Source organism: Rana temporaria, chromosome 11, assembly GCF_905171775.1.
Source record: "Rana temporaria chromosome 11, aRanTem1.1, whole genome shotgun sequence".
Taxonomy (NCBI): domain Eukaryota; kingdom Metazoa; phylum Chordata; class Amphibia; order Anura; family Ranidae; genus Rana; species Rana temporaria.
In genome coordinates, this window is record NC_053499.1 from 102,022,898 (window position 1) to 102,043,403 (window position 20,506).

Here is a 20,506-nt window from a genome sequence, read left to right on the forward strand (position 1 = left end):
GAGTTGGAGAGAAACTGGAAGATCCAGGAAGGCAGTGTTCCAGGCAGTATTGGGAAGGGAATTGTAAAGTTCCAGAGACCCAGTCAATCTGGGGGTTGTGGACCCGGAGCCAGGGGATGCCAAGGATCACTGGAAACAAGGGTGAAGAGATTACATCCATAATTAATAATTCCCTATGATTAGCGGAAGTAGAAGCAGGTAGAGGAAGGGTTTCTTGGGTCACTTGACCCGATTTAATGTGGGATCCGTCGGCCAGGAAAACTGAAAGCCTGAAGTCTTTCTTTCGAAGAGGAATGTGGTGCAGACTGGCAAAGGTGGCATCAATAAAACAACTGCAGGCGCCGGAGTCAATGATTGCGTTGACCGGAATCGTTCTTCCTGGGAGCTGTAAATACAGAGAAAGAGCAAGGTGTGTTGTATTGGTTGAGAGAGTAGAGACGTTGACAGGAACAGAAAAACGACACTTACGCATCTTGATGGGGCAGTTGGCGACATAATGACCGGGTTCACCACAGTAGAGGCACAAATTTAGCTGCCGACGACGTGTTCGTTCTTCTGGAGGCAGAGTGGGTCGCATGACCCCAAGTTGCATAGGCTCTGAGGTATCAGGAGGAGAGCTGGCCGCACTAGAATGGACGGGTGGTTGGTAGCGAGAGGCAGGCAGGGGTGCTTTAGTAGTGACCCATACAGGGCGACTTAGATGAGAAGATCGCTCTGCTCGTCGCTCTCGTAGGCGTCGGTCAATCTGTATGGATTTATCAATTAAGTCCTCCAAGGTATCAGGAATCCCAATACGGGCCAACTCATCCTTTAAGTTTTCTGAAAGTCCCAAACGGAATTGATGACGCAGAGCTGCGCTGTTCCACTGGGTGTCCGCACTCCAGCGGCGAAAGTCCGAAACATACTCCTCAACGGCTCGGCGGCCTTGTTGAAGCACAAGCAGGGCGGCCTCAGCGGTAGCAGTTCGCTGAGGATCATCATAGAGTTGTGCCATGGCCTGAAAGAAAGCAAGTAGAGTCTCAGTGTTGGTGCCATTTTCCTCCAATAGTCGGTGCGCCCAGGTTAGAGGCTCTCCTTGAAGAAGCGACACCACAAATCCCACCTTTGTGGCTTCTAAAGAGAAAGTCCTAAGTTGGAGAGCAAAATATAATTGGCAGGTGTTGCGGAAGTTCTGGAATTTGGAGCGATCCCCAGTGAATCGCTCTGGCATCGGAACCCTGGGTTCGGGTGGTAGCATCACTACAGTTGGGGCAGCGGCTGATGAAGACGATCTGGCGGAAGATTCAGGAGTTGCGTCTCCGGACAGATTCTGTACTCGGCCTTCCAGTCGCATGTAGCCGTCCTGTAGATTTTTAACAGCTTGGGTGAGAGATGCGAGGTGTTTACAAATCTCCTCCATTGCTGGGGCCACTCCTGAGGGCTCTGACATGGCTGTCTGATACTGTTATGTATCACGTACCTGGTAACCAGAGCCCGGTGGTAGGAGTAGGCCTCTCTTACAACTCCGGCTTGTGAGCTGCTGGATATGGAACAGCAGACTCAGAAGCCTGGCGGGGTAGGAGTGCCGGCTGGCTTGATAGGTGAGTAGATGCAGACCACTGCTGGAAGTGTAGACGGGAGCTGGAACCGGAAGTGGGGTCTGTGACACAGGCAGAAGATTCACAGCAACAACTGAGAAGGCAAGCTGGTAAGTAGATAGCAGACGGAAGCAGGGTCAAAACAAGCCGGATCACAATAGAGAGTTCAGGTATTCAGATGGGATAAGCAGGAGAGTAATCGTTGTGCAGGCAGGTAGGTCAGGCAACAGTGGATCAATCAGAGGTAGGTCGATAGCAGCCGAGGTCGGGATCGGAGAGGTGCGGAAGGTCAAACAAGCCGGGTCAAATAGGTGATAGCAGGTAATCAGGTTTCTTCAGGGTAACAGCGTTCAGAGACTGTAGATCAGACAGCAATGTGCTGGAGCTGTCAGTGTCCATTTAAAGCCGTTTTGGCGCCAAGAAGTCAGCGCGCACGCGCGCGCCCCGCTGCGCGCGCTCCCGGCGTGCACGCGCGCGCCGTTAACGCACGCGCGCGCACCACAGGCACACGACGGTGCGCGATTGCGCGCCGCTGATTTAACCCTCTGGAAGGATTCCGGGATTGAGAGGTGAGTCCCTGACAGGCATAATGAGTCTTTTGAACGGTTCATTTTTTTCCAGAATTTTTTGGAATATGTGGAAAAAAAATGAAATCGCATATTTTTTACACAAAGTTGTCCATTGATAAGATATTTCCAACACATAGCATGTACATAGCAAAAATGACACCCCAAAATACATTCTGCTACTCCTCCTGAGTAAAACGATACCCCATGTGTGAGACTTTTTCACTGCCTGGCCACATACCGATGCCCAACATGCAGGGAGCGCCATCAGGGGTTTTAGGAGCATAAATTGCACATCTAACTAGTTGACAACCTATTACACTTTTGAAGGCCCTGGAACACCAGGACAATGGAATTACCCACAAAATGACCCCATTTTGGAAAGCTAACACCCCAACGTATAATCTATGAAGCATTATGAGTCTTTTAAACGGTTCATTTTTTTCCAGAATTTTTTGGGAAATGTGGAAAAAAAATGAAAATGCTTTTTTTTTACACAAAGTTGTCCATTTATAAGATATTTCTAACACATAGCATATACATAGCAAACATGACACCCCAAAATGCATTCCGCTACTCCTCCTGAGTATGGCGATACCAAATGTGTGGGACTTTTACACAGCCTGACCACATACAGAGGCCCAACATCTAAGTAGCACTTCCAGGCATTCTAGCAGCATTAATTGCACATATCATTTTCTGACTACCGATCACATTTTTGAAGGCCCTTCATATATCTAACACATAGCAGGTACATATCAAATAACAAAAGATTACCTGTGGTTTTAGAAGTGCAGTGGTCCACAGAGGAGAGCATCAGTCCAGGCAGCAGACAGGGATGAGGTCAGCGACAACAAAAGCAATCATTCAGGCAGCAGGCAGGAATACTGTCCATAGTTCGTACAGGCAGAGAAACTGTCAGCACAGCCAGAGCACAGCCAAAGCACAGCCAAAGCACCGCCAAAAGCACAGGTCCAGGTAGCAGGCAGAGGTGTCCCAGCAGAAATACTGTGCAAAGCAGGGGCGGACTGACAACTCATGGGGCCCCCGGGCAATAGAAGAGTATGGGGCCCCTCTGGTTTACAGATGGCCACCACGCCAGGAGGTAGTGCAGAGGCGGGCAGCTAAAATCTTGGGATATTCACATTAAAAGCATGTCATTTTCGGACATATCGGGGACAGATCTAAAAAAAACACAGATTTTTACATACTGTCCCTGGTTTTACTGAGCCTGTCAACCCGGATGGGGCCCCCTAGTGGCATGGGGCCCTCGGGCAGTGCCCGAGTGACTCAATGGTCAGTCCGCCCCTGGTGCAAAGTCAGTAGAGGCAGCAGGCAGATATATGATCAACACAGCCAAAGTATTAGTCCAAGCAGCAGGAAGAAACATGGTCCATAATGTCATGGGTCATTACAGGCAGTAATATGGTCAGCACAGCCAAAGCATTGGTCCAGGCAGCAGGAAGGACCGTCAAGCTTAGGGCCAGGGGGACAGGGGTAGAGGCTTCTCCCACCCAAATCGCTTTGAAGCCTCCGGGCAACCAGACCCTGTTCTGGGAGCACAGAAAACTAAAAACTGGTTTTCTCTACTCAGAACGCTTTTCTGAAGCCCCTCACATATGTGAGACCCCTGTGTACTAAAAGTAAATGGCCAAAAGATCAGTCCAAGTGGCAGGCAAAAACGTGGTAGATTAACAGGCCAAGGTCGGTGCACGTGGAAGTCAGAAACGTGGTTTAAATTGGCAGGCAGAGGCATCGTCGGTAAACAGGCTGAGGTTGGTACACATGGAGGTCAGAAACGTGGTTTAAATCGGCAAGCAAAGACATCGTCGGTAAACAGGCTGAGGTTGGTGCACGTGGAGGTCAGAAACGTGGTTTAAATCGGCAAGCAAAGACATCGTCGGTAAACAGGCCAGGGTCAGTTAATTAACATGGAAGGTAGTTACATGGTAGCAGGCAAATGGGGAAATGGCAGTCTGTTAATAATAAGGGGAACTAATATTGGATGGATGTATGATACGTTTTGAAGCACTGTCCCAGGCACAGGCCAGGTTGGGAGGGACAATCAGGACAGTAACAGGTGGTGTCTCTTCTTATTCCTGCTCTGCTGCATACACGGCATTTTTTTTGGCGTTTTCTTCCAGATTCTGTGTGGGGGATGCTAAAGGGAAAGTGTCGCTCGTGAAGACGACTCACACAATCAGAGCGAATGCTTCCTGGGACGGGATCTTGTTGATAAATGAGAGCTTCAATGATATCCTTGATATATCTGAGGTAGGAGATTTGTGGGTTTTGAGTTGGCTGATTGGCTTTTTGGTAGCAGACAAACGAATTATAAAGGGCCATGTGAAACAAGTGAAACGCAACTTTTTTGTGCCAAAAATAGGACTTTCTTGTTGATAAGTAGGGCTGTAACATCTGGTCATTTAAATCCACCCCACCCATGTACAAATTGTAATCGTGAACACATTCGGGCTTTGTAATAGGGCCGTGTCGTCTTTGGATCTCCACCATGGTGTCATTGTGGATGGTAGAGAGGATGTGGACATCTTTCTTGTCCCTCCACTTCATGGCCAACACCTCCTCGTTCCTCATGAATGACGATTCTCCAGTTTTCAAATTTTTGGTCAACAAATTTTGTGGGAATCCCTTCCGGTTTTTTTTGAAGGTACCGCAGGCCGGGGTTTGCTTGCTGTAAAGGTGACGAAAAAGGGGCAGGCTGGTATAATAATTATCAACATATAAATGATAGCCTTTTCCGAACAGGGGGTATGCCAACTCCCAGACAATTTTCCCACTGGTTCCAATATATGTGGGGCAATCACGGGGCTGGAGCTGGGAGTCTTTGCCTTCGTAGATCCTGAATGTGAACACATATCCAGTGGCTCGATCGCATAATTTATTTAATTTTAATCCATACCTGGCTCTCTTGTTTGGGATGTACTGCTTGAAGTGCAGTCGGCCAGTGAAATGGATGAGGGACTCGTCCACACAAATGTTTTGGTCTGGGATGAAAACTTCTGCAAATCTCTGGGAAAAGGCATTGATTAGGGGGCGTATTTTGTATAATTTATCGTAGTGGGGATGATCTCGGGGAGGGCACTGTGAATTGTCATTAAAGTGGAGAAAACGCATTATCATGTCGTATCTTGTCCTGGACATGACAGAGGAAAATATAGGCATGTGTTCAATGGGGCGTGTAGACCAATATGAATGGCCTTCATTCTTCTTTGTAAGTCCCATATTGAACATAAGGCCCAAAAACATTTTAAATTCTTCCAATGTTAGACGCCGCCACTGGAACATGCGGGCGTAGGAAGAATTGGGGTTGGCGGCAATAAATTGGGATGCATATATATTGGTTTGATCCACTATATTCTGCATAAAATCTTCTGGGAAAAATAAACAAAAATAATCAAATTTAGAAAAATCTGTAGTGTCGGGCTGCACACCTGGCTGTGCGGTGAAAGGGGGGATGATAGCGGATCCTGAGTTGGCAGGCAACCATAAGGGGTTTGCCAGGGCATCGGGAAGGTAGGACTGGGGCAGGATTCTTCGAGTTGGGCGTGTATTTCCATTATTTGTACTGGGCTCCTCTTCCTGGGGTATGGCGCTGCTGGTGCTGGGCAGATCTGCAGATCTTGGTCCTGATCTTGGTCCTGATCTTGGTCCTGATCTTGGTCCTGATCTTGGTCCTGAACTTGGTCCTGAACTTGGTCCTGAACTTGGTCCTGAACTTGGTCCTGATCTTGGTCCTGATCTTGGTCCTGAACTTGGTCCTGATCTTGGTCCTGATCTTGGTCCTGAACTTGGTCCTGAACTTGGTCCCGATCGCATTCTTTTGGGAGGGACGGTTTCCTCCGGGGACTCATACTCTGACTCTGACTCTGAGCCAGTATCCTCCACTGGCTCGTATTCCGAATCAGAATCGGATAATGAGAGCTCCTCGCTGTTATCCGACATGGTGGAAATAATGACAAATGCCTCCTCGGTCGTGTAATGCCTTTTGGACATTATGGCAGTATGGCAGTACTTATTGTTGGGCCTGCGTAATAGTACTGCTGGTGGCCTGTGTGGTGGTACCGATAAAGGTATTAGTGGCGGGTATGGGTGGTGGTGGTGGTACCGATGGCGGTACGGGTGGTGGTGGTACCGATGGCGGTACGGGTGGTGGTGGTACCGATGGCGGTTTGGGTGGTGGTGGTGGTGGTACCGTTGGCGGTATGGGTGGTGGTACCGATGTCGGTGGTACAGGTGGTGGTGTTGGTACGGATGGTGGTTGTACCGATGGCGGTACGGGTGGTGGTGGTACCGATGGCGGTACCGATGGCGGTACGGGTGGTGGCGGTACCGATGGCGGTGGTACGGGTGGTGGTGTTGGTACGGGTGGTGGTGGTACCGGTACCGATGGCGGTACGGGTGGTGGTGGTACCGATGGCGGTACGGGTGGTGGTGGTACCGATGGCGGTACGGGTGGTGGTGGTACCGATGGCGGTTTGGGTGGTGGTGGTGGTACCGTTGGCGGTATGGGTGGTGGCACGGGTGGTGGTACCGATGGCGGTATGGGTGGTGGTACCGGTGTCGGTGGTACGGGTGGTGGTGTTGGTACGGGTGGTGGTGGTACAGATGGCGGTACTGGTAGCCTGTGTGGCGGTATCAATGGAGGTATTAGTGGCAGGAATGTGTGGTGGTACCGATGGCGGTGGTACGAGTGGTGTTGGTACCGATGGTTGTGGTACGGGTGGTGGTACCGATGGCGGTGGTAGGGGTGGTGGTGGTACGGGTGGCGGCGGTACAGGTGGCGGCGGTACCGATGGCGGCGGTACCGATGGCGGTACGGGTGGCAGCGGTACAGATGGTGGTAAGGGTGGCAGCGGTACAGATGGCGGTAAGGGTGGCAGCGGTACGGGTGGTGGCAGTATGGGTGGCGGTGGTACCGATGGCGGTACGGGTGGTGGTGGTACTGATGGCGGTGGTACCGCTGATTGACAGATTGGCTGATTGACAGGTGGGCTGATTGAATGGTGGGCTGATTGACAGAGGGCTGATTGACAGGTGGGCTGATTGACAGGTGGGCTGTGTCAGGTCCTCTTTATTGGTGGGGGGGAGGGGGGGCTGTGTTGTGCACAAACTACAGTAACAAACTACACTGATCTCACTTACTGATCCCTGCTCTCTCCTCACAAATCGGTGTGTGAGGAGAGATCAGAGATCAGGTACTAACTGCCCTGTTTGTTTACATTTGTGACCGTCTGTGATTGGACACAGCCGGTCACGTGGTAAACAGCCAATTTCATTGGCTGTTTACCCTGATCGGGGAAGCGCTGTGTCCATGGGACACGCGCCTTCCCCGATCCCCGCTCTGCAAGCCTCTGGCGGCGCGCACGGAGCACGCCGCCGAGTTTGTTTTGACATGTGATCAGCTGCGTCTTTGACACAGCTGATCACGTGGTAAACAGCCAATGAAATTGGCTGTTTACCGTGATCGGGGAAGCGCTGTGTCCGAGGGACACACGCCGTCCCCGATCACCGAGCTGCGCGCCCCCGCGGGCGCGCGCTAGGCATTATCCTGCAGGACGTTCGAGAACGTCCTGTCAGGATTTGGTAACCACTTCCCGGACGTCTATTTCCTATAGACCGGGCGGGAAGTGGTTAAACACAGCTTCTGAATGCATTTTTTGGGGTTTCAGAAAAAGCCTCTAAACTCAACTGCATAGAAACAACTAAAAACGACCCTGGCCCAGATTCAGGTAGATTTGCCCATTACTTACACCTGAGCCGCTCAGCTGAATTTCTCTGCGCTGGAGCAATTTTGCCAAATTGCCACCTGATTCAGGAATCGTTTGTTCAGTTAATTTGCTCCTGTTTAAGGCTGGGTTCACACTACTACACTACTTTCATCCTACTTTGCTCTGCTACATCGGTCCTACATTTATCCTACATCCATCCTACTTTCATGAACAGGATACTAATTTGGTCCGACTTCAATGATATTCAATGGGCCTGAAGTAGGATCAATGTAGGACCAACAGTAGTACAGGGAGCATTTTCAAAGTCGGACCGACTTGTGTAGGACGCTACAAGACGCTCTCATAGGGAAACATTGAACACAGAGCAAAGTAGGATGAAAGTAGTGTAGTAGTGTGAACCCAGCCTCAGGCAAAGCTGAGGGCGCAAGGCCGTGCAAGTCAAAGTGGGTGTGCCCCTATGTAAATGAGGAATTTTCGGCTCAGCAGAGGTTTGCGCCAGGCGCGCGCATGCGCAGTTAGAGCGCTGCCGTCTGCGCATGCGTCAAACTGCGCCAAGCATAATTTCAGGGCAAATCCTGCTCAGCTGCTTGCACTGAGCAAATAAATAGGAGCAGACTTGCGCAGGTTCTTTGCTGAATTTCATCCTGCTTTTTCCTACCCCCCCTGAGCAAGGAAATTCAGCCCATTTGCAAGACATGGCACCTCCCAAAGGGATCAAAAAAAGGAAGGCCAACTTCGTGGCTGCGGAGATGGACATCCTGATTGCTGCACTCCAGCAGCATAAGGAAGTCCTATATGGTGCCCAGCGGGCAAACACCACCATTGCCCAAAGGAGGGCTATATATGAAGCCATTGCCCTGGACATCAATGCCCTGGGTAATGAAGTGCGTACCTGGGATGACATCCAGAAGAAATTAAATGATATGAGGCGCAGGGTTCGGGATAAACTGGCCCTTATCAGGAAACATACTGGTGGCACGGGAGGTGGGCTGCGATGTATGATCCGGCTCAATCAGGAGGAGCAGCTTATTGCACAAACTTTCATACAGGAGCAGGTGGAGGGACTTGAAGGGTTCGACTCCACTGTTGGGAACTTGGGGACTGGTAAGTTATTTTTCTTTCATATCTGCTGTGCATCATGGGAGGGGGTACAAGTGAACATGTGAGAAGTGTGTTGCACCAGCAAAATATTTCGTTTTGGTGTCATCCACAGGTGGTGATGATGATGATGAAGCTGGGCCGTCTTCGGCTGCGGTTTGACCCAGCCCATCCAGACCAGAGCCAGGGGTCCAGTCAGGCCCCATGGACATTCTGGCTATGCTGGTCCAGGAGGAGATCATACCGGGGCCAAGTATGGAGGAGGAAGTGGTATTGGAGGAGGATACCTTTTTCCTCATCCAGGAGGACTCTGGCTCCCTCCAGGAGGAGACCACCATCCCTGACCAAACCCACCACCCCCCCGCCCAGCACGTCATCCCCCTCCAGGGCAAGCCCCTCCCTTGTGGACCCCTCCCCTTCTCCCTCTGTCCGTGGCCGAGCCTCTCCTCCCAGGAAGGCTCTGTCCAAAACGAGGCATATACCCTCCACCCTCCGTGACGGTCTGCTGGAGGAGCAGGCCCTACAGACCCGCCATATAGGGGCCATGGTGGGAGAGGTGCGTCGTCTGGCGGACAGCATGGCATCCACCTCCACCTCTATGCAGCATGCCCTCACCCTGCATGCGGACCGGGACAAACATGTCGCACAGAGCCTGGGGGAAATTAGTGGCAACTCTAAGGCCATAGTCACCTGCTTGGTGGCTCAGGAGACCACACCAGCTTTGTTAAGCAGGATGACAGCTGCGGTGGAGGCCAACACCGCTGCAGTGCAGGAGGAGGCGAGAGTTACCCGCCGGCATCAGCGGGATACCACCACCCGCCAAATGAGGATGTTGGCCCAGACCAACACAATCCTCGCCCGCCTGGCCAACGCCATGGAGGGCATGCAGCCACCACCTGCAAGGAGTGTGGAAGTAGGGGTTGATGCTCCTCCTCCCCCCCTCCATCCCCACCCCATGCCTCCTCTGCACCACGGAGATTGAGGAGCCGGAGCCGGGGCACCCTTGGCCCAAAGAAAAAAACAAAAAAATAATTTATTGTCTACATTTTTTTTCCCCCACAGAATATGATTTTTTTATTATTTTTATATATGCTCAGGATATGAGTTTCTATTTTTTTATATGCTCAGGATATGAGTTTTTATATTTATTTGTAGTCCCTACACACGGTGAGGAGTGTATACTACAGTGTGACTGGTGTGTGAATGGGGGGGGGGGTGGCACTCCTGCTGGAAAAGGGGTGTCACCCTCTGCCATGTGAAAGGTGTATGAATGGACAGCAACATAATTGGAGCCTTGACGCGGCGTTGCTGCTCCCTAATACCATGGGGTATTGTTGGGTCTAATCCAATTTGGGGTGCATGTGTCGTGTGTGTGCTAGGGACTACAGTGGTGTACATACATGCATTATACTTGTGACAAGATCAGGGTGTGTTTAATGTGCAAAGAGACGTTCCACAATACCATTCCGGATTGCTCTTCCCTCAGAAGATCCGGTAGTGTTTCTTGGGGGGGGGGGGGGTTGCGTGGTTCAGGGGTAAGGTCATTGCGTAGCTCAATGTGCATGCCCCTTCTTAGAGCTAAATTGTGGAGAATACTACATGCCCCTACGATTTGGCATACAAAGTTGGGTGAATACAATAGGGTCCCCCCTGATTTATCCAGACATCTGAATCGAGATTTAAGAATGCCAAATGTGCGCTCCACCACCGCACGGGTACGTGCATGGGCTTCGTTATATCTTTCCTCTCCTGGTGTTTGAGGGTTATGAAATGGGGTCATCATGTGAGGTCCCAGGGCATATGCAGAGTCACCTGGAAGGGAAAAGACAGGAGAATGTTAGTCGTGCATGTGCCCCTTGTGATGTGTGCATCATGGGGGGAGGGGCAGTCATACCTGACACCCATGTCACTCACCAATCAGCCAGCTGTCTCCATACATGTTCTGGTCAAACTCGGTTGGGATGGGGCTGTGTCGGTAAATAAAACTGTCATGGCTTGACCCTGGGTGTTTGGCACGGACATGCCATATGAGGCCATGTGCATCCACAATCATCTGCACATTTATCGAATGCCAATGTTTCCTGTTGCAGTAGATATGCTCGAGGAGCCGGGGGGGGGGCGTAGTGCCACATGGATACAATCTATTGCACCCACAGTGCGTGGAAATCTGGCTAATGCATAAAAATCACTGATTGCCTTCTGCCGCAGGTCAGCCGTGGTTGGTTTGATAAATTGTGTGCCCATTCGTCTGAGTATTGCAGGGATCACTTGGTGCACACACCTGCTCATGCTGGATTGGGAAATCCCCGCCACCACTCCACCTGTGCGCTGAAATGAGCCACTTGCCAAAAAATTAAGGGTTGCCACTACCTTCACCAGTGGCTGCACTGCCTGTCCCCGATGGGTCGGGCTGCTGATGTCATCCTGCAGGATTGTTACCAACTCAAGGATGACTTCAGGGCTAAAACGAAACATGCGATACACCTCAGTATCACTCATCTGAAAAAGGTTGTAGCGCCCTCTGTAAATCCTCTCCCGTGCCCTCCTACGAGTCGGCTCAGTCAATAGAATATCAAGAACCATAGCTGCCCCTGGCATGTTGGTGCACAGATGTGAGGTCCCGAAAATGTGGGTGCTCTGCTTGTTCAGCTCGTCTGTCTAGGTGCTGCTGAAGTTGCGCGCTCCTTCAGATGACATTTGGCCATCTTTTGCTAACTTGCCCCTGCTTTTAACAGGAGCAAGTTTGCCCAGGGAAAAAAGCTTGCGCGCTTCCAGCGCAAGATGCGCATCACACGCGCATGTTTCTGAATCATCGGCAGTACCTAATTTGCATATTCGCTGAGGGAATTCCATGAAGGCGCAACTTACACCCCGCGCAAAATTGCGCGAAAATTGCGCCGGAGCAGCTAGGCTGCGTGCGCGGGAAAATGGCCGCATTTCTGGCTTAACTGGTTTACAGAATCAGCGGCAAATTTGCATGGGAGCAAATCAGTACTTGCGCGGCGCAAATCACACTTGCTCCCGCGCAAGTCGTACCTGAATCTGGGCCCCTGTGTATATGTACTGATAAGATAACAGAGGAGAGTTTAGGAGCAGTTGAACAAACACATCATTTTTGATTGTAAACCATAAGGCCGCGTACACACGGTCGGTCCAAACCGATGAAAACGGACTGAAGTTCAGTTTCATCAGTCCAAACCGACCGTGTGTACGCCCCATCGGTCTGTTGTCCTTCGGTCCAAAAAAAGAGAACTTGCTTTAAAATCGAACCGATTGATGGCTGACCGATAGGTCCAAACCGGTCGTTAGTACGAACGACCATCGGTTCAAAAACCCACGCATGCTCAGAATCAAGTCGACGCATGCTTGGAAGCATTGAACTTCGTTTTTTTCAGCACATCGTGTGTTTTCTGACCCGATCGGTTTTGGAAACAATGGTGTGTACGCACATCAGACCATCAGTCTGCTTCATCGGTGAACCGATGAAAGCGGACCGTCGGAACCATTCTCATCGGATGGACTGATCATGTGTATGCGGCCTAATAGTTAAACTATGACATTGAGTTCAGTACTTAGTAGTTTACAACAACAAAAAATGTTATATGACAGCTGAGCACACAAAGCATCTGATATGGTGAGTTAAGTGTAATCTTAAATTACCTTGATAGTCTCTGCACCAACATGGGTCTGTGTTTCTTTTAGGCGGGAGATAGAGCTATGGCTGAGGCCGCCAACAACAGACATAAGGGTGTTAAAGTTTTGTAGCTCTAGAAGTTTCTGCAATAACAAATTTAGTCGTTAGGACATTTAAAACGCATGTAACAAACTACTATAGTGAACAAGCTTACTTTTTTGTTGTTGTGTGTGTGTGTGTGTGTGTGTGTGTATATATATACATATACATATACATACATACATATACACACACACACATTGCTCAGAAAAAAAAGCAACACTGTATAAAAACACATCAGATTTCATTGGGGAGAAATATCATGCTGGACATCTACTGTATACTGACATGGACTGGGTAATGTGTTAGCGGGGGTTACCCAATGACGTGGGCGGATGACCCTGCCCCGTGACATCACGGGCAGGGTCACTTGTCCACATCATAGGGTAAGTCCCAGCTTTCTCCGGCAAGCGGGGCTTACCCAATGATGTGGACAGATGACCCCGCCCCCTCTTACATCATGGGGGTTTCGTGTGGAGTGGAGACTGGAGACTGCCGCATCGCTGGATATCGGATCACCACGGGACATTGAGAACAACGCTGGACAGACAGGACTACATTGTTGGAATGTTTTTTTTTTTTTTAATAAAGGACTTTTCCTGATGCATTCATGGCAGCACACACTGGGTTGTGACTCTGCCCCCACAACCTGACAGGATTGGTTAGCTATAAATCCGAAGAGGAGACACCCGGCATCATTCTCTTTTTTATCCTCACCTGACAAGGACGTGGATGTATAAGCTTGCCTCCTACCGCTATCGCCCCAGCAGGTTCAGCCTCTCCTGTTTGGAAGTCCCCCCTGTACAGTCTCTAATAGAGCTCTATGGGGGGATCCCCGCTCTGGTGGTCTCAGGGGCTAAATCCCGGCAGTATCCTGGCATTTACAAGCTCTAAATGAGCTTAGAACACAGGCAGTGGGTCACCTTCTATCCAGGTATTTCTAATTATGTCTGGCTAATGCATCCTGTATGCCTTCCCTTTGTGTGGTATTTTTTCTACAGGTTTACCTTGTTCCAGCAGGGTTTGCTGGACTGTGCAGTCCCATGCTTCCCCCCCCCCCCGCTCCTCCGCATCCCCCCGTCCTCTCTGCGCATGTGCGCAGCGTTCTGATGACGCTGGCAGCTTCCCTCGCCCTCATCCAAAATGGCGACGGGATGCCCGCGGCGCTACTGCGCATGCGCGATGACGTCATCAGCGACGCGATGGCGGCGCCAAATTTTAAAAAGTGCTTTTGGCAATTTTCCTTTCCTAAGGCTGCTGCTCTGCCGTTTCTTCCGGGAATTTTTTCTCCAAGGTACCCAGCTCTTCTCCCCTTCCAGGCTTACCTTATTTTATCTCTCTTGCTTTTTTTTTAACAACTCTTTTGCTTTCCTCCAGCTCCTATCTGCTACTGTCTCTGCTCACTCCATGGAACCCACTGCCCTAGCAGACCACTTCCAACAAACAAGGTATGGAGGCCATCAGTAACGGTAAGTACTGAAGAGACAAAAGAGAGCCGGCCACTGAACACTGCTTTTTTTTGCAGTCCCATCAGGCCCAGAGACAAAAGCCCACGACGCAGGGAAAGATCCAGGCATGCATCAAGCAGGAGGTCCCACAAGAGTCGGTCAAGATCATCCTCCCGTTACCAGTGATCAAGGCATAGCCGATCACGCCACAGCCGCTCCCGTCGCAGCCGGTCCCACCGCAGACAGTCTCCCTCAGCGCACCGTGAACATTACCATGCCCGTCCTGCAGCAAACGCTTGCTGGGTATGCAGTGCTACTGCAATGCCAGGGAAGCTAGCCTGTCACTCCTGCTTCAATGAAGCAACAAAGGAAAGGGAGACGGATGCTGGAGTCGCTTCTGATCGCACAAGAGAACCTGCGCAGGAAGCAGCCTGGACCATGGCCCCTCTGGCCTGCGATGAGCCCACCCCGGGCACCTCTTCAGCCTTCAGTCCGTATGCCCAGCTGGCAGGAACCTTTCCCGATCAGGAGGAACATGACATGATGTCAGGCTTTGATTTTATCCTGGTCGAACCCTTTGCACGCTCGGTTAAGGAGGCCATAGGCTGGGAAGAGCCTGTGGCGGAACCACCGAAGGTTGGGAAATACTTCCCAGAATTAAGGAGGGACCCTGAACTGTTCCCCTTCATTGAGGAATTGGAGGACCTCATCAAGGACGAGTGGGAAAAAACAGATAAGCGGCCTGGTATGTCCAATAAACTCGCTAAGTTGTACCCTCTGAAGGAGTCTAAAATTTCTTCCCTCATCAACGCTCCCATCGTTGATTCATCCCTAATGCGGCTCGCCAGGCATGTCACGTTGCCTATAGAAGACGAGGTCTCTTTCCGAGATGTTCTCGATCGCAAGATTGACTTGGAGCTAAAGAAAGCATACTCGTCGGCAGGGGGAGCATGCAGACCAGCTATTACCACGGCGGCTGTTGCCAGAGCCATTTCCACATGGGCAGCCCATGCTGAGAAGGCCCTCCTAGAAGGTACAGACCAGGGTGAGGTGATATCCTCTTTACAGGAAATCAGACTGGCAGGCGACTTTGTGGCAGGAGCTTCAGTAGACGCCATTCGCTCCTCGGCTAGATCCATGCTAGCCTCTGTGATGGCCCCGCAGAGCCTTATGGCTGAAGCCCTGGGTCGCTGACACAGCATCAAAGTCCAATTGGTGCAATATACCGTACGATGGCACAAAATTGTTCGGCGCTAAGTTGGACTCAGCGATCTCCAAGGTCACTGGAGGAAAGTCGGGGCTTATTCCCTCGGACAGGAGGCCCAAGCCTCAGAAGGGTCCCACCTTCAGGCGTAATCTTCCTGACAGATACAGAGAAGCCAGAACCTATCGCCCCGGCAAGGACTTTAGGAGAGATTGGAGAACTACTCGCCCTCCCTTTGCAAGGTTTCAGAAGGCCAAGGCCATTACCGTGGGGGACCAACCAAAGTCCTTTTGAAGTTTTGCCTGCCCACCCAGCTCAGGTGGGCGCCAAGCTCAGGGCTTTCGCAGAAGTTTGGTCAGAGCACATAAAGGACCCATGGACTCTTTCCACGATCGATCAGGGTCACAAGTGGAACTTTATGGGGGCATTACCTCACATTGTCTTCCAACCCACCAAGATTCCGTCTTCTCTGGACAAGAGGAAGCTTCTCGTTCAATATGTTTCAGAGCTTATTCTGAAGGGAGCAGTCGTAGAAGTTCCTTCGCACCAAAGAGGCAGGGGATTTTATTCCCCTCTATTTTTGGTCCGAAAGAAATCAGGGGACCTTCGGCCCGTTCTAGACCTCAAGCGACTCAACTGGAGAATTCAGATAGAAGCTTTCAAGATGGAAAGTCTCCAGTCTATTCTTCTGGCAGTGAATCTAGGGGATTGGATGCTGTCAGTGGATCTTTCCGACGCCTACCTTCATGTGCCAATTCATCCTGCATTCCAGAAGTTTCTACGCTTTTCCATCAGCCAACATCACTTCCAATTCCGATGCCTACCATTCGGCATCTCTTCGGCACCCAGGACGTTCACAAAAGTCCTCCTACCTCTCATAGCACTCCTCAGGGAGAAGGGGCTCCGGGTGCATCACTATCTGGACGATATCCTGCTTTTAGCAGCGAGCCAGGAGACTCTGCTCCTCCAACGGGAGATCCTGATCTCTACCCTTCAGAGTTTCGGCTGGCTGATTAATTGGCGGAAGAGCAGCCTGCAACCTTCACAAGTGATGATATTCCTGGCGGCAGAGTTGGACACCGAACAGAACAGGGTACAGCTGCCCCTAGAGAAGGTGGAACCTCTAGTTCGGAAGGTACGGAATCTACTGTCCTCCCAATTCGCGTCAGCCAGAGCCTGCCTCAGCGTGCTGGGCTCAATGTCTTCGACTATTCCCATGATACAGTGGTCCCAATGGAACATGAGAAGCTTCCAGAACACCTTTCTAAGACCGTGGGACAGAGTTTCAATGCACCAACACATCAGGATCCCCAGCCGAGTGAAGCTCGTTATTTTGTGGTGGACATATCCTCCCAACCTCAGGAGATCCAGACCTATAGCTCCTCCGAGTCCGGAGATCGTGACATCAGATGCCAGCGAGAAAGGGCTGGGGGGCTCACTACCGGGACCAGACAGCCCAGGGACCATGGCACTTCCCCGCCCGGGGCACAGTTTCGAACATACTAGCTCCGAGCTGCGTTCCAGGCACTCTTAGCCTTTGCGCCTCTGCTACAGGGGAAGACCGTTCAAATCCGGATGGACAACAGGGTGGCGGTAGCTTATGTCCAGAGACAGGGCGGTACCCGAAGCCACACTCTACTAGAGGAGGTTCACCCCATAATGGAATGGGCACAGGCTCACCTATTAGACCTGAGAGCAGTTTACGTTCCAGCGGCACAGAACATGTTAGCCAACTTCCTGAGCAGGGAACTTCGTTCAAACAACGAGTGGTCTCTGAACCTCCGGGAGTTCTCCATTCTGATGGAGGCATGGGGGACCCCAGAGATCGACCTGGCAGCAACACCAGCAAATGCCAAATGCGCAAGGTTTCTTTCCAGAGTACCCTTTCCGACAGCAGAAGGGACAGATTGCCTTCTTCATCCATGGAACTTCAAACTGGGGTACATCTTTCCCCCAAGTCCCTTGATAGCAAGGTTTCTATCCCGGCTCCGAAGGTCATCAGCCACAGTGATCGCAATAATACCATTCTGGCCAAGGAGACCGTGGTTCACGACTCTCCTGCAGCTCAATACCCGGCCTCCAATCCACCTACCGGTCTCAGCAGACATCCTTCACCAAGGTCAGCTCCTCCATCCGGCTCCAGACAGACTCCACTTGACAGCCTGGAGGTTGAGAGGGCTAGACTTAGGGAGCAGGGATGTTCCCAGGCAGTTATAGCAACCTTAATGCAGGCCAGGAAGGTCACCATGAACACTGTCTACACCAGAGTTTGGGAAAGATTCACCCACTTGGCGCAACTCAGAGGTTGGAATCACGTCTCTCCGGATCCTTACCAAGTCCTGGAATTCCTGCAAATGGGAATTGACAAAGGCCTGAGCTCAAGCACCCTAAAAGTACAGATCTCCGCTCTGTCTGCCAAAACGGGCACTAGATGGGCCCTGCACCCTTTAATAGTTCAGTTCATGAAGGCATGTATTAAAATCAGACCGCCCAGGAGACCATCCTTTCCGGCTTGGGATCTCTCAGTGGTTCTGGAGGGGCTGTCCAATCCACCCTTCTTCCCACTCAACTCAATCTCCTTATAGGACCTGACCCTAAAATTGTCCTTCCTCATTGCCATTGCTTCGGCTAGGAGAGTGTCGGAGTTACAAGCTCTCATGTCAAAGGAACCATACTTAGTTTTCCTGCCCGACATGGTGGTACTGGGGCCTTCAGATCGTTTCCTCCCCAAGGTTACTTCGGCCTTCCATTACGGCCAGGATATTGTCTTGCCATGCCTTTCTAACGAAGATGGTGAACCGCATGCCTTGGACATTAAGTCTGCGATTTCCAACTACCTGTCGGCCACTATCCACCTTCGGTCAACAGACACCCTCCTGATTATACCTTACTGAGCCAGACGAGGCCACCTCTCGGACCATCGCCTCTTGGCTAGTTAAGGCTATCGAGAAAGCATATTCCACTCAACAGCTGGAGATCCCAGAGGGCATCAAAGCACATTCAACCAGGGCAGTGGCTACCTCTTGGGCAGCATATTGTGGAGTATCTTCGGAGACCATCTGCAGAGCAGCAACCTGGTCTTCCAGGCATACCTTTATCACCCACTACAGGGTGGACGCCGCTCTGTTGGCGACTTCTGAATTTGGCAGATCTATCTTCAGGGCCAATTCTTCGGCTCTATAAGAAATAAAATACTTTTGCATTGAACCCGCCCGACTAGCGAGTTATTTCCCAGTGTGTGCTGCCATGAATGCGTCAGGAAAATGGAAAATTGTATACTCACCTTCCGTAGTTTTCCTTTCCTGACGCATCTTCATGGCAGCACACAGCTGCCCACCCTGTTGTTCAATGATGATATTTACGGAGAATGATGCCGGGTGTCTCATCTTCGGATTTATAGCTAACCAATCCTGTTAGGTTGTGGGGGCGGAGTCACAACCCAGTGTGTGCTGCCATGAAGATGCGTCAGGAAAGGAAAACTATGGAAGGTGAGTATACAATTTTCCGTTTTTTTTACACTTTCTTTGTGAAATGGTAGGAGTACAATGTACCCCGTTACCAATTCACATGGGGGGCGGAATCTGGGCGTTCCCTTTGTTAAAGGGGGCTTCCAGATTCCGATATTTCCATTTTAACCACTTTGCCCTGGGACAATGGCCAGAGCACTTTTTACAATTTGGCACTGCGCTGCTTTTACTGGTAATAGCGCAGTCATGCAATGCTGTGCCCAAATGAAATTTGCATCCTTTTTTCCCACAAATAGAGCTTTCTTTTGATTGCCTCTGCGATTTTTTTTTTTTGCGATATAAATGGACATTTTTTAAAAGAAAATTTAATTTTCTACCTTTTGTTATAAAACAAATTCAAATTTTAGTCATACATTTAGGCCAACATGTATTCAGCCACATGTCTTTGGTAAAAAAAAAAGGTCAACAAGCGTATATTTATTGGTTTGCGCAAAAGTTATAGCATCTACAAACTAGGGTACATTTTCTGGAATTTGCGCAGCTTTTAGTTTAGGACTACCTAACTAATTTCTTGAGGTGCTAAAATGGCAGGGCAGCACAATACCCCCCCCCCCCCCCAAATTACCCCATTTTGGAAAGTAGACAGGATATTGCTGAGAGGCATGTTGAACCCATTGAATATTTATTATTGAAAAATGACAAGCAATTAATAAACATTCACACACAGTTGTCACTAAATGATATATTGCTCAAACATGCTATGGGCATATGTGAATTTACACCCCAAAATACATTCTGCTGCTTCTGAGTATGCAGATACCACATGACTAAATGATATACAGTGTTGTTCAAACATGGCATGGTTCTATGTGGAATTGCACCCCAGAATACATTCTGATGCTTCTCCCGAATATGGTTATATGTGTGGAACTTTTTGACAGTCCGTGTACAGGTGATACCACAACCCCCCCCCCCAAATGACCACATTTTGGAAAGTAGACACCCCAAGCTATTTGCTGAGAGGCATGTTGAGGATTTTGCGGATCTCGCTTTTTGGCTCAAAGTTTTGAAAATTTAAAAAAATATATTTGCTGTCTTCATTTTTGTTGCTCCCTCCCACTGCTTGTAAAAGAAGTCTAAAGGATAAATTAGCCGCTAGGATTGCTTTTACATGAAAACTGACCAATGGCTGAAAATAATGGTACCAAAATGATACCTAAACCTGCAGGAATCATTCTGGTATAACCACTCAAAATCCAGCTAAATACCCAGTACGTTGCTGGTCCTTGTTGGGTATATATTGTAATGTTCTTTTTTTTCATGCAGCCTTTGGGATTGATTGATCGGTGTGTATGCCCACCTTTAGAATACCGCCCTTCATCCACCTATTTCTAATGATGGGCATACATGCACCATTTTTTTTTAACTGTGGTGGTGAAATCACCTCCTACAGCACGGGAGTCGCTGATTTATGTATTGTGAGAGCAAACGATGTTGCTGTCAAGATGAATAATTCAGTACTGCAGCTGAATGGTGTACCGGAAAAGCAAACAAACAATCATAACGATAAAACATTAACTCAATAAAACAACTTTTTTTTTTTAATGCAATCGGTGCCTAAAAAATATAAATGCCGAAGCATGGGGGCAATCTGCTTCGGCAC

General features: G+C 50.0%; 1 protein-coding gene across 1 annotated transcript in view; it reads right to left on the reverse strand.

The window, feature by feature from the left end:
- Positions 1-20,506, reverse strand: part of RASGRP2 (RAS guanyl releasing protein 2) — a 1,313,980-nt gene that overhangs the window by 223,151 nt on the left and 1,070,323 nt on the right. The window contains exon 8 of the mRNA XM_040327755.1: positions 12,652-12,768. Coding sequence (XP_040183689.1) covers positions 12,652-12,768 — 117 coding nt within the window. The remainder of the gene's footprint in view (positions 1-12,651; positions 12,769-20,506) is intronic.